Source organism: Macrobrachium rosenbergii, chromosome 51 (genome assembly GCF_040412425.1).
Source record: "Macrobrachium rosenbergii isolate ZJJX-2024 chromosome 51, ASM4041242v1, whole genome shotgun sequence".
Taxonomy (NCBI): Eukaryota; Metazoa; Arthropoda; class Malacostraca; order Decapoda; family Palaemonidae; genus Macrobrachium; species Macrobrachium rosenbergii.
Window position 1 is genome coordinate 46,389,883 of NC_089791.1, and position 12,500 is coordinate 46,402,382.

General features: G+C 38.3%; 1 protein-coding gene across 13 annotated transcripts in view; it reads right to left on the reverse strand.

Moving 5' to 3' along the window:
* The window catches only part of LOC136833364 (voltage-dependent calcium channel subunit alpha-2/delta-3-like), a 590,349-nt gene extending 579,562 nt beyond the window's left edge, over positions 1 to 10,787 (reverse strand). For 4 of the 13 annotated variants that reach the window (XM_067095404.1, XM_067095403.1, XM_067095400.1 and 1 more), the window contains exon 1: positions 10,180 to 10,785. In XM_067095404.1, coding sequence (XP_066951505.1) covers positions 10,180 to 10,319 — 140 coding nt within the window. In that variant the 5' untranslated portion in view covers positions 10,320 to 10,785. Of the gene's footprint in view, positions 1 to 10,179 lie in introns of all 13 variants that reach the window. The other 9 variants (XM_067095401.1, XM_067095406.1, XM_067095405.1 and 6 more) reach the window with 7 other exon arrangements.
* Between the last annotated feature and the right edge of the window lie 1,713 nt (positions 10,788 to 12,500).

Genomic DNA, 12,500 nt, shown 5'->3' on the forward strand with positions numbered 1-12,500 from the left:
CATTTCCTCATGTCCCCCACAAACAATAAATTTTTGCCTTTAGTTTGTCCCATTCTATCAATCGCCCTGTAACATATTAAGATGATAAGATGAAAGAACGATTACATATAAAGTCAGCAACGTTGAATCAAGACCCTGTAAATGCAGGAGGAGGAAGGTAGGAAGGAGGCATCTCCTCCTGTCCCCCACAAACAAGACATTAAGCAGCGTGTACATCCCGTGATTCAAATCCCGGGGTCCATCTGAAAAAAAGGAAAGGTATGGACGTCACTGTTGTCAGATTCAGATGGCTCTGTGCCATCACAGACTCATGTTCGTTCGAGAGGAGAGACGCCAATTTGGGGTTTAGCCAAGAATTATCAAGACAAGGTCACAGCAGCGGCTCTTTTCCTTTTTTTCTTTTCTTTTTTTTTCGGAAAAATACCTTACTGGCTGCCAGTAAACAGCTTTGATACCTGCCTCGACTTTCCTGCGCGGAATTCCGTATTATATTCATCTGCACTTATAAACTTTTTTAAAAGGCTTTATTGTACCTGTCATACCTTAATCGTTTTCGCTTTTGTCACATGGCATCCTGTTCCGTCGATACTTACTAAGCAAGATTGAGTTTTTTCATACAGGTGTGTTCGTATTTTGCATAACAATAACAACAACTACAATAATAATAATAATAATAATAATAATAATAATAATAATAATAATAATAATAATAATAATAATAATAATAATAATAATAATAATAATGTTATTGCAACAACAAGTAAACCATAATAATATTAGGGGTAATAATTATAATAACTAAATGATTGCATAAGTATTAATAACGAGCATCTAGGAACCGCAAAACTACCGCCAAAGCTAAACAACACCCAGCCCTCACAAAAATATAATGAATATAAATACTCCCTTATCCAGAATCGCTGGTAAAATTTTCACAGAAACCAAGCAAAGAAACTTACTAGTCTGTCCAAGTATGGATCTGACAACACTTCAGAGTTTTATTTTCAGACACTTCAGGGCAAGTAAAATATTGTATTCTTATCTCTCTCTCTCTCATATATATATATATATATATATATATATATATATATATATATATATATATATATATATATATATATATATATATATATATATATATATATATATATATATATATATATATATATATATATATATATATATACATTATATATACATACTCACATATTTTATATTTCTCTCTCTCTCTCTCTCTCTCTCTCTGTATATATATAGATATATAATATATATACAGACAGAGAGAGAGAGAGAGAGAGAGAGAGAGAGAGAGAGAGAGAGAGAGAGAGAGAGAGAGAGAGAGAGAAATTCTAACAGCGTTTCATAAAAATACTATTGGCAAATAAACCTTCTTGCCAACGAAATTCATGTCTGTTTCTGTGGCAGTAATAATCTTTCTTTGTGGGCAACGCTACACCACAAATTCAACTAGAAAACAAATAGTAAGCTAGAGATCACTGCCTAGACTTTTAACTAGGCAACACTCAGACTGCCTACCTATGCCAATGCGAAATTCATAGATACCTCTATAAAAAAAAAGTGGAAAAAGCTTCGACTCAGGAAAGATTCCATCTCACAATCTAATCAGCTCTCCTCTGGTCCATAGTCGAACCATTCAGAACCTTTCGATATCTTGTGATCAGATCGAGCAACAATCAATCTGGCAAGGAAGAATGTATACTATCCATTGCAGGCAGATAAATATAAAAGTCAGAAATGAAAGAAAAACTGATAACTCAAAGTATAAGTTACAAGCATGAAATAGAAGGTACCTCAAGGAACCTCAGAGCTTTCCTTTGGCATTTGTTCATGAGAAAATATTAATGAAAAAAAGGTATGCACACTAAATGATGAAAGTGCTATAATTTATAATAACCATAGCACTATCACAAAGACAAACAACCCGTGTATCCATGTTTTTTTTTTTTTGTAGGGGGTTGGGTGTGGGGGATAGGTAAATCCAGCACCGTTGTATTGCAGAGCAAGGACAGGGCAATCAAAATGATAAAATCATAATCACAACAAGGCAATTATATCGCCCAAACCAGAGTAAATATCACGCCAACGGGCGTGGTAAGTGCTCCATTTTATTTGCTTTACTTGTTGCTTTCGTTACTTTTTATTTGTTTTACTTGTTGCTTTTGTTACGCTTTACTTGTTTGACTTGTTGCTTTTGTTACCTTTTATCTGCTTGACTTGTTGCTTTTGTTACGCTTGATTTTCTTGACTTGTTGCTTTTATTTGCTTGACTTGTTGCTTTTATTTGCTTAACATGTTGCTTTTGTTACTCCTTATTTGCTTGACTTGTTGCTTTTGTTACGCTTTATTTTCTTGACTTGTTGCTTTTATTTGCTTGGCTTGTTGCTTTTGTAACTTTTACTTGCTTGACTTGTTGCTTTTGTTACTTTTATTTGCTTGACTTGTTGCTTTTGCTACCCTTTATTTTCTTGACTTGCTGCTTTTATTTGCTTGACATGTTGCTTTTGTCATGCTTTATTTGCTTGACTTGTTGCTTTTGTTACGACTTTTTTTGTAAACTTATGGCTTCTATTGGTCTGTTTATTTTATTTCTTGATTTTACCTCATAATTTATTTGTTAATTTTGTTCAATTCCATTTTACTCTTGTTTGACTTGCTATACTACATAAGCTTTACTTACTGCTTTTGCTAAACCACATCATGCTTTCAGTTCTCTTTATTTGCTCGTTTTTTATACATTTTACAAAATATTTGTTGCTTTTGTTTAAAAATACATCTAGCTCTAAATATAAGCTCGATAATACCCCTCTTCCTTGCTCGCATTTTAATTCACTCCTTTTTCTATTTTTTTAATCTAATTCTTTGTCTTCTTTGGTACCTAGTTCCCTCTCTTCTCAGTTTCTTTGGTTTTCCTCTTGCTTTTATTTATTTATAAAAATGGAATGAAAAAGGAACAAACGATAAAAGTGTAAAATGAGATGGGTGAATAAAAGCGATTATATGTGACCCCGTTGTGATTATGGAACCCGGGTTCGTTTCCCGTTACTGGACATCACAATTTCTTCATATTTCTTGCACTTGGATCTTAAGGCTTTGTAGTGACAAGCGTATCCAAAAAGCGCGAAGAATTCGAGAAGTGAAGAGGGTATGGTGGCTATTACAATTACATATGTATCTGGTAAAAGTGACCAGCAGATTCTATATATATATATGTATATATATATATACTCATTTCACAATTTTCTTGTTTTTAACCACCTTCCCTCTACTTCCCTTGCTATCATAATCACTTTTATTCACCCATCTCATCTTACACAGTTTTCAATAAAACATCCTCCCTTACACTTTTATCGTTTATTCCTTTTCCATTCCATTTTCATAAATTCTTACTTCTCTCTCTTTTTTCCCTTAGTTATCTTCTTCCTCGTTTTCTTTTCTTTTTACCCGTCCTTTGCGTTTGGGCACGGGGCTTGCAACTTCACCCAAAATGTCAATATTTCAAAATTGCACCAGACCTTGGTGCCCTAGTATTGGCTGCAATGGCTTGGGAGGTCAACATTCATTCAATCTACAATTAATATCCTCTTCTTTACCCAAGTCATCATCATCATCATCATTATCACCATCATATTCTTTTGTCAATCTGTTCATCTCCTCCATTCTTCCTTTCCTCCTCCACTTCACTCATCTCTTTCGTTTTTAGTTTTCTGAAAACAAAACTATTGAGATGGCTTTGTCTGTCCGTCTGCACTTTTCCTGTCCGCCCTCACATCTTATAAACTACAGAGGCTAGAGGGCTGCAAATTGGTATGTTGATTGTCCACCCTCCAGCATCAAACATACCAAATTGCAGCCCTCTAGCCTGTTAGTTTTTATTTTATTTAAGATTAAGTTAGCCATAATCGTGCGTCTGGCAACGATATGGGCCAGAGCCACCACCGGCCGTGGTTAAAGTTTCATGAGTCGCGACTCATGCAGCGTGCTGCCGAGACCACCGAAAGATAGATCTATTTTCGGTGGCGCTTGATTATACGCTGTACAAAAGCAGATTCGCCGAAGAAACTTCGGCGCATTTTTTACTTGTTAACTTCCGTTCCCACTTCACTCATTCTTTCATTCGTGGTTCCTCACATCTCTCATGTCACTTATTCATCTTTTCTTTCCTCTCCCATTTCAATCATGAATCAGTCCTCCATTCCTCTTTCAAGTATTTCCCGCCGTTCATTCTCCTTCTCTCTTCCACTTTATTCACCTCAAAACATTCTCCCTTTCTCCCTCTCCTTTGTTTACACCTTTCATTTTCCTTTTTAGGCAGGTGACCAGCAGACGTGCTCTAATCGCGCTGACCTCAACTTCCAAACTCATCTTTTTAGATTATCTAAAGTGAAAGAGCGTGCGCAGTGCCTCTGAAGTCTGAAAAGCAAAGGGAGAATTAAGGAGAGTAAAAGAAATACAAGAAAAACTTGAAGTGGATGAGACAACATCAATTAACACAAGTTGAGTGTCCTCTATGAAGTAGATGAGTATAAAAGGAATACGGGATACGTCCAGTAGGAATGAAGGGCTAATACAAAGGAAATGATGAAAGTGTGCGAAGGGGAACAGGAAAACAGACTAGGGTAAAGAGAACACGAGAAAGGTAAGGAAATAATGAAAGTCTATGAAGAGGAACAGGGGAACTGCAGAGAGTACAGAGAACATGAGAAAGGTAAGGAAATAATGAAAGTCTATGAAGAGGAACAGGGGAACTGCAGAGAGTACAGAGAACATGAGAAAGGTAAGGAAATAATGAAAGTCTATGAAGAGAAACATGAACACAGACTAGGGTAAAGAGAGCATGAGAAAGGTAAGGAAATAATGAAAGTCTACGAAGATAAACAAGAACACAGACTAGGGTAAAGAGAACATGAGAAAGGTAAGGAAATAATGAAAGTCCATGAAGAGAAACAGAACAGACTAGGGTAAAGAGAACATGAGAAAGGTAAGGAAATAACGAAAGTCTACGAAGATTAACAAGAAAACAGACAAGGGTAAAGAGAACATGAGAAAGGTAAGGAAATAAGAAAAGTCTATGAAGAGGAATAGGGGAACGGGGGAAAGTGTAGAGAACACACGAAAAGTAAGAAAAGCCTATGAAGAAAAGGGAAGTGGAAAAGAATACATGGAATAAAGGAGAGTCCAAGCGTGGAAGGAAGAGCCCGGGGAATATCAGATGCTGGGCGGATTATTCAGGACAAACCAGTCACGTACGGGCGGGCAAGTCCCGTCATTGATCACGCATTGAACCAGCTCGAAGTGGGTTAGAATAAAGCCAGGCGCCCATCTGAGGGGAAATGTAAGGAAGTGAAATGGCTCCCACAGTCACGTCCAGTCATCCGAGGGGAAATGTCACGAACAAAAACAAGGAAGGAGAGGGGTGCTTATGGTCAAGTCCATACAGAGAGAACTCGTTAACCGAGTTAGATGAGGATGATGATGACGGCTGTCATCGTTATTGGCATCATTACTCAAATTGTGCCCACATTCATACGAAAAGAGACCGAAAGAAGATTACCTCGCAAAAAACGTCCTCCTAGACCAGAATGGCCGGATGCGTAAGAACTACGAAACAGTGGATACCCTTATATGAAGGGACTAAAAATACAGCGAAGAGAATAAAAATTAGAAAGGATTTATCAACAAAAAGATAAATCTAAGTAATAAACGCAGGTGTCCATCTATGTGACAAGGAAGATATGCATGCACTCAGAAGTGATCTGAGCATCAGTATATTGCCTTCTTCATTATTATAATTTATTGTTATTCAGAAGATGAACCCTATTAGTATAGAACAAGCCCACAAACCCATTGACTTGAAATCCAACCTTCCAAAGAATAATATGGTGTTCACTAGAGAGAGAGAGAGAGTTCCTCCAGCAAGTTAACTAACAACCAGGTGCATATTTCAATGCTTAAGCTAACTGACACACACACTGGCTTTTTAAGAATACCCGCCCATACCGTGAGCTTGGGGTGGCTTTGAATAATGCCAGTTACCCGCCTGTTACGATTTATTCAACACCAGTCTAACAACTGAAAATTTTAGTTCCGTTAAAGCAAACTTCTGTTAAAGGTATTTACAGATTACTACTTCTACTCTGGTTGCTGGTTTGTCTTTAAACGATTTTAATTGACAACAGATATTAAGGATTACGAATTTATTATAAATAATACTATTGAATAGGTACCAGCCCTTGGGCTGGGAAGTTAAACAGTGGGCCTAGCGACACACTGCCCACGTGTCATAGGCATCAGGACATGTCCCTCACTGGCTGTCGGCCTAAGAAACAGGAGATCAGCGCCTGCCCTATGAGCCTACAGAGGTCCAGGAGGACTTTAACTTTGACTTTAACTATTGCTGTCAACCAGGCCACAACATGTGAAAAAAAATATCTGGTAAATAGGCTAAACAAAATAGGGTAGAAAAACCTTTAACTACAATTAATGAATCAAGGAGGTATCACAATAATAATTACCCACAGCCATTTCATTAATAATGACATTTGCAATCCCCAGTGAGTCTAAACCTTGCCCTTTCAAAAGTTCGTATCTGCTCAGAAATATTTCAAATTACATCCAAAAGAAATAAATAACAGGTGAGTACCACGAAATCTCTTTCTATATACCAGCTATATCCTTTTTTTTTTCTTCTATGACTTCTTACCAGATAACTCCTTAGTTATTAAAACATAGACCTTACAAGTTTACCTGACATGAACAATAGAACAGCCATGAGCTACGGTTAATTCAGTATTAATTTACAAGGTATTGTGACAAATATAAAATGCAGTTAATTATTACCATTTTAATTATGACTCAAACCTACGCCATGCAGTGAGAGCAGCAGCAAACCGCCCCCACCCCCATTTGTACAGCCTCTGGCAGTTCAGGGAACCTCCGAGAACATTTCTTATATTTTGAGTTTAGTGAACGCAAATTACTTTTAGCCACTACTTCAGCTCACTCCTCTTAGTACATTTTTCTCTGGCAATGACTGAGTTTTCTTTCATATGATAGAGAACTCGGTAACCAAAGCTCTCTCTCTCTCTCTCTCTCTCTCTCTCTCTCTCTCTCTCTCTCTCTCTCTCTCTCTCTCTCTCTCTCTTGAACAGGTGTCTTGTGTAATATTCCTACCACTGATTCGCACTCTGTGGGTAAGCAAAAGGTGTTGCAAAATATAGCAAAATTAGTTCCTAGCATATGTCATTTGATGCCACTGGTAATCCAAGGAAACATATACGTATGCAATAACGTAATAATATATACATATACATATACATATACATATACATATATATATATATATATATATATATATATATATATATGAAACTATGAGAAGCATAATAACAATACAACAATAGTAATGTTTATATGATGCCTTTTAAATCATTTCAATGTTTTAAATGATGAAGTGAAAGAAGAAATAAGACGGTAGTCGTGTGGTCTGCTCATGGAAAAATATGCTTAGCTCAGCATCTTGCTTCATCACTGGTTAAAATCGAAGTAATTTAAACGGTATCATATAAGCATTACTATTGTTATTATGCTTATTATAATAATATATAATTTAAAATACATTAATAGTTGCGTTATTACACATACAAGCACATGCACAATCAAAATCAAACAAATCATTTGTGTGTATATATATAATAAATAAAAAATAATTATATATATCCATATATATAATTATGCATATGAGTAATACTCTACATATGTAAACGAAGACAATCAGACAGTCGGACAGATGAAAGCAGGGTTTAAAGAACTGGGAAACTTCTAAGCTACAAACAATTTTTGGAGATAAATCGAACCATCTTTTCAAGTCAATCAATATCATGAAAGAGACTGACGGAGAACCGAGACAGTTTATGAGACAAAATTTATTGAGAAGGTCTCGGAAGAATAGAATAGAGAATGTAGGCCAAAGGCCAAGCGCTGGGATCTATGAGGAGGCCATTCAGCGCTGAAAGGAACATTGGGATTAAGAGGTTTAAAATGTGTAACAGGAGGAAAACCTCGCAGTTGCACTATAAAACAATTAGATAGGGTGGAAAGTCAGATGGAAGAAAGAGAATATGAGCAGAGGTACACTAAAAGGAATGACAGAGGTTGCAGCTAGGGGCCGAAGGGACGCTGCAAAGACCCTTAAGTAATGCCTACAGCGCACCACATGAGGTGCACTGGCGGCACTGACACCACCCCCCCTACGGGGAAGATCTCGGAAGGCTTAGTCTGGCGATAATTGGCATTTCAAAATGTACATTAGGCAATAGCTTCTGCAGCAAAGTTCGACATCCAGCATCTTTCCACTTGGAAGTTTTGAGAGGCTTAGGTCATTGGAACTTGACTGTGTCATGACACTCTCAGTCAAGTGGTTGGCAGTCTTTATTGCAAAGGGAATCAAAGAAAGAGTTTGGTACTCTTACTTACGCTAAACAACTGTCTGCTTGCAGGCGTTTATTATTGTGACTTCTTACCCCGTTACCTTTGATTTTGTGTACTGTATTGTTTCTACAGGGTTTATCTCTGTATATGGCCCTGAGGTGAAATAAAGGATATTATTATTATTATTATTATTATTATTATTATTATTATTATTATTATTATTATTATTATTATTATTATTCATGAAAATCTCATAATACTGTGAGTCACTAAAATGGTGAAGAAATCCAAAGTGGTGTAAATATAAATATATATTATAAATATATACTGTATACAAACGACAGCTGTGGAGAACATGCTCGATTCTCCTTCTTCTGTGGATATCTTCACACAGGACTTACACAACATTTTCTTAGGTACATTTTCGAAAACCTTCAAAAATTCTTTCACATTCTTACTACTCTTGCCTCCTCTATCGATCCTTCCATCGTTCTTTACATCAACACCCCTCCCCCTTCCATCTCTCTATCCTCACCTTACACACAAACAGGTCCATAGGCCTCGCTCGTCACCCCTCCCCCCTTCTCTCCTTCCCCCAGTCCCTCCGTCACGCTCTCCTCTTCCCCAACCACGTGGACATGTGAGGCTCCTGAATGGATGGAAATATCCAGGGTCAGAGAGAATCCCGCGGTCTGGCCAAGATGCCACACGGACTCTATAAATACGAATTGCCTAGTTTTGACTCCAGAGTGGAAAGCACACAAAGATAACTCCTCAAAAATTATGATAGTTTAAAAAAAAATTCTTTAGGTAATCTACAAATATTCTAGGTCACAAAAATTCGAAGGGGTAGTTTCGTCAATATTTTATATTCGGATACAGAGGGTACAATTCCCAGTTACTGTAACATGATGATGCTGCTGTTAATAACAAACAGAAGTGATTGTCATCTTATTCACTTCATTGACGACAACAAGAGCGAATTCCTGGCGTTGCAACACGATCTAAGTCGTCGAGTATTTTTATCACCTGACCAGCGGCAGAGAAAGATCCGTATTTGTCCCATATCGATCTATTCTGCATGGAAATGCACCTTGATCGCGTTCACCAACGAATTCCTTGAAATCCAAACACCCAGTTCTCGGCAGAGTCAAATAAGAATAAATAATAACCATCCCACGGCAGGGATAATAAGATGTAACAGTAGCATTACCTGTCGGGCGAAACCTTCAAGAAAAAAAAGGGAAAGAAAACAGCTGCCAAGTTTGCAAACCTTAGGTTCATGTGGCGGTGTTTGTCCTGCGAGGGGGGCCTTTCTCAGGCAAGCACTTCATTCATTCATAAGAACACCTGTTCCCAAATGAAGGTCTGGGGCATAGGGCGAAGGGAAGGGAGGAGAGGTGGGGGGTGAAAGGGTATATGAGGCGGCTTTGCCACTCCCAGTCCATGGCCCCTCAGACGCCTTTCGGTCTTGTGCATACAACTCTTTTACGCGCCACACGAAAACTCGAACACCCCCGTTTTCTGTGATCCAGGCGGGAAAAGGGGGTTACAAGAAGGGGAAGGGGAAGGGGAAGGGGAGGAGGTGAGGAGGAGGAGGAGGAGGTGGCGAGGGAGGAGGTCCATGAAGGGTTTAAAGGGAGTCATGAGGTGGAGTTGATGGAAGCGGACTCGGAAGGCGAGGAGAAAGAAACGACCAGAACTTCAATCACTGCCTGAATAAGTACTTACTCTGTGTGAGGCACCTGGAGATCGTCATCGTGGTCGTAGACTGCTAATATCGCGGGTAAGCAGGCGAGGAAGACTATCACGAGAGCTGTCCATCGCTGGAGCATGGATAGGGAATCCCACCACCTCACTTTATGCCTCATCTTGGCTGTGTACCGAAAAACCAGGTCAGATTATTATCACCCTTTAACACACAACACCACCACCACTACTACTAGTAGCTAGTAGTAGCACTCAGGCTACCTCACTAACACCGATCATCGCTCAGTTGGCCCTTTTTTTACTTTTAAAAACCCCCAAAAAAGTTTTTTCGGTACAGCACCACAAACACCCACTGCAGCAGACTTCTTTCTGCACGACCCGAGACCTCAAGCTTTTGACCCGGGTTGACCTCTACTTAGCGGGCAGTAGTAAATAGAGTGGAGGGCGGGGCGGTGGCTTTTTACACAAAGTTCATGTCAAAGAGAGAGAGAAGGGGAGTGTTGGTCAACCCCACGGAGTTCAGCTCTAGGACTGGCAGCAGCCGCAGTCACTGACGGGATCTCAGCCACTGTCGCGCCTCTCTAGCCAACGATCAATAAAAATAGCTGCGCGGCACCGCACCCCACTCCCCGGGCTTGGTGGCTTGGCGCTCCCCGTTCCCTGTGCTCGCGCTACGATCAATCCCCTGGTTGCAATGCCGCCAGCTTTAAACCAAGATAACGGCGCCTTCTCAAAATGCCAGCGAAGATTTACTTCACCTGTCTCCAGATGAGGGATAGGTTGCTTTTGTACGCTTCGGGTCATCAAGAACGACATAAACACTTCTCGGTAACGGGATCTCTGAAGCAGATAGAGCCTAAACATCGGGAGACTGCCCACAAGAAACCAGGGAGTGTGATGACGAAGTTATGTAACCCCAGAGGGCAAGTCTCGAGAAACGTTGAATTTGCTTGAATACACTTACGTAAGCTCGGGCTAAAATCCTATTTTAATATTTGTTGTTGTTGTGGGAAAGTAATTGTTTACCTACACATGAATGCCAAGAGTAAAGAAGCATATTAAAACTTTATTCATTATTACAGCCCTATCTGCAAATTTTTTTCCCGTCAGAATGCAAAATTGCTAAGCAGACCTGGACATAAACCCTATAACATTATATAATTTAGGCTATTCAGGGCCGTGAGTAAAAAGAATAAAAAAAAAACACTACAGTATAAAAAATTGCAATTTAGGCTATTTACCACCGTTGGAAAAAAATACAACGGTAGCACCCATAAAAAGAATTCTTAGACCAAAAGCAAGAATTTAGAGCAAAATATGGCTTAGAGCGAGACAATACGGCTGCGTCCTCATAAAGGGGCAACAGGTTAGTCACTCTTGGAGTCGGATTAATCGGTCATCAGGTCATGATAATTCAGAGGGTAAGTGTCAGTCAAAAATAAATTACATGAGCTTCAATGTGTTCATTTTCTTTGTGACATCGCTTGAAGAACGAAGTACTGTACGTGAAATTAAAATGCCGCAACGATAATAATGATTACTAAAATTACTATCTTACTACTACTACTACTACTACTACTACTACTACTACTACTACTACTACTACTAATAATAATAATAATAATAATAATAATAATAATAATAATAATAATAATAATAATAATATGAAGAACAATAGCATTCCTTAAAGATGAGGATAAATTTATACCCATTTCTTGTAAGTTAAATCTTGGTAAGCTGTTTGACCTACACATGAAATCTTCAAGCTCTCCGAGAATAGTAAACTTCTATACAGAATTAATGATGTAAGGTTAATCCTGGAAGTTCTACCGCAGAATGAATTTTAAAGATGAGAAATTTTATACATAAGCAATGATGTAAAGTTAATCCTGGAATTTCGACCGCAGGATGAATTTTAAGGATTGGAAGCTTTTACACAGAGGTAATGATGCAAAGTTAATTCAGGAATTTCGACCGCAGAATGAATCTCAAGGATTGGAAACCTCTATACAAAAGCAATGATGAAAAGTTAATCCTGGAATTTCGACCGCAGAATGAAATATAAGGACTGGAAACTTCTAAACAGAAGTAATGATGCAAAGTTAAATTCTGGAATTTCGACCGCAGAGTGAATTTTAAGGATTGGAAACTTCTATGCAAAAGCAATGATGTAAAGTTAATCCTGGAATTTCGACCGCAGAATGGGTTTTAAGGATTGGAAACTTCTATACAGAAGCAATGATGCAAAGTTAAATCCTGGAATTTCGACCGCAGAATGAATTTTAAGGATTGGAAACTTCTACACAAAAGCAATGATGTAAAGTTAATCCTGGAATTTCAAC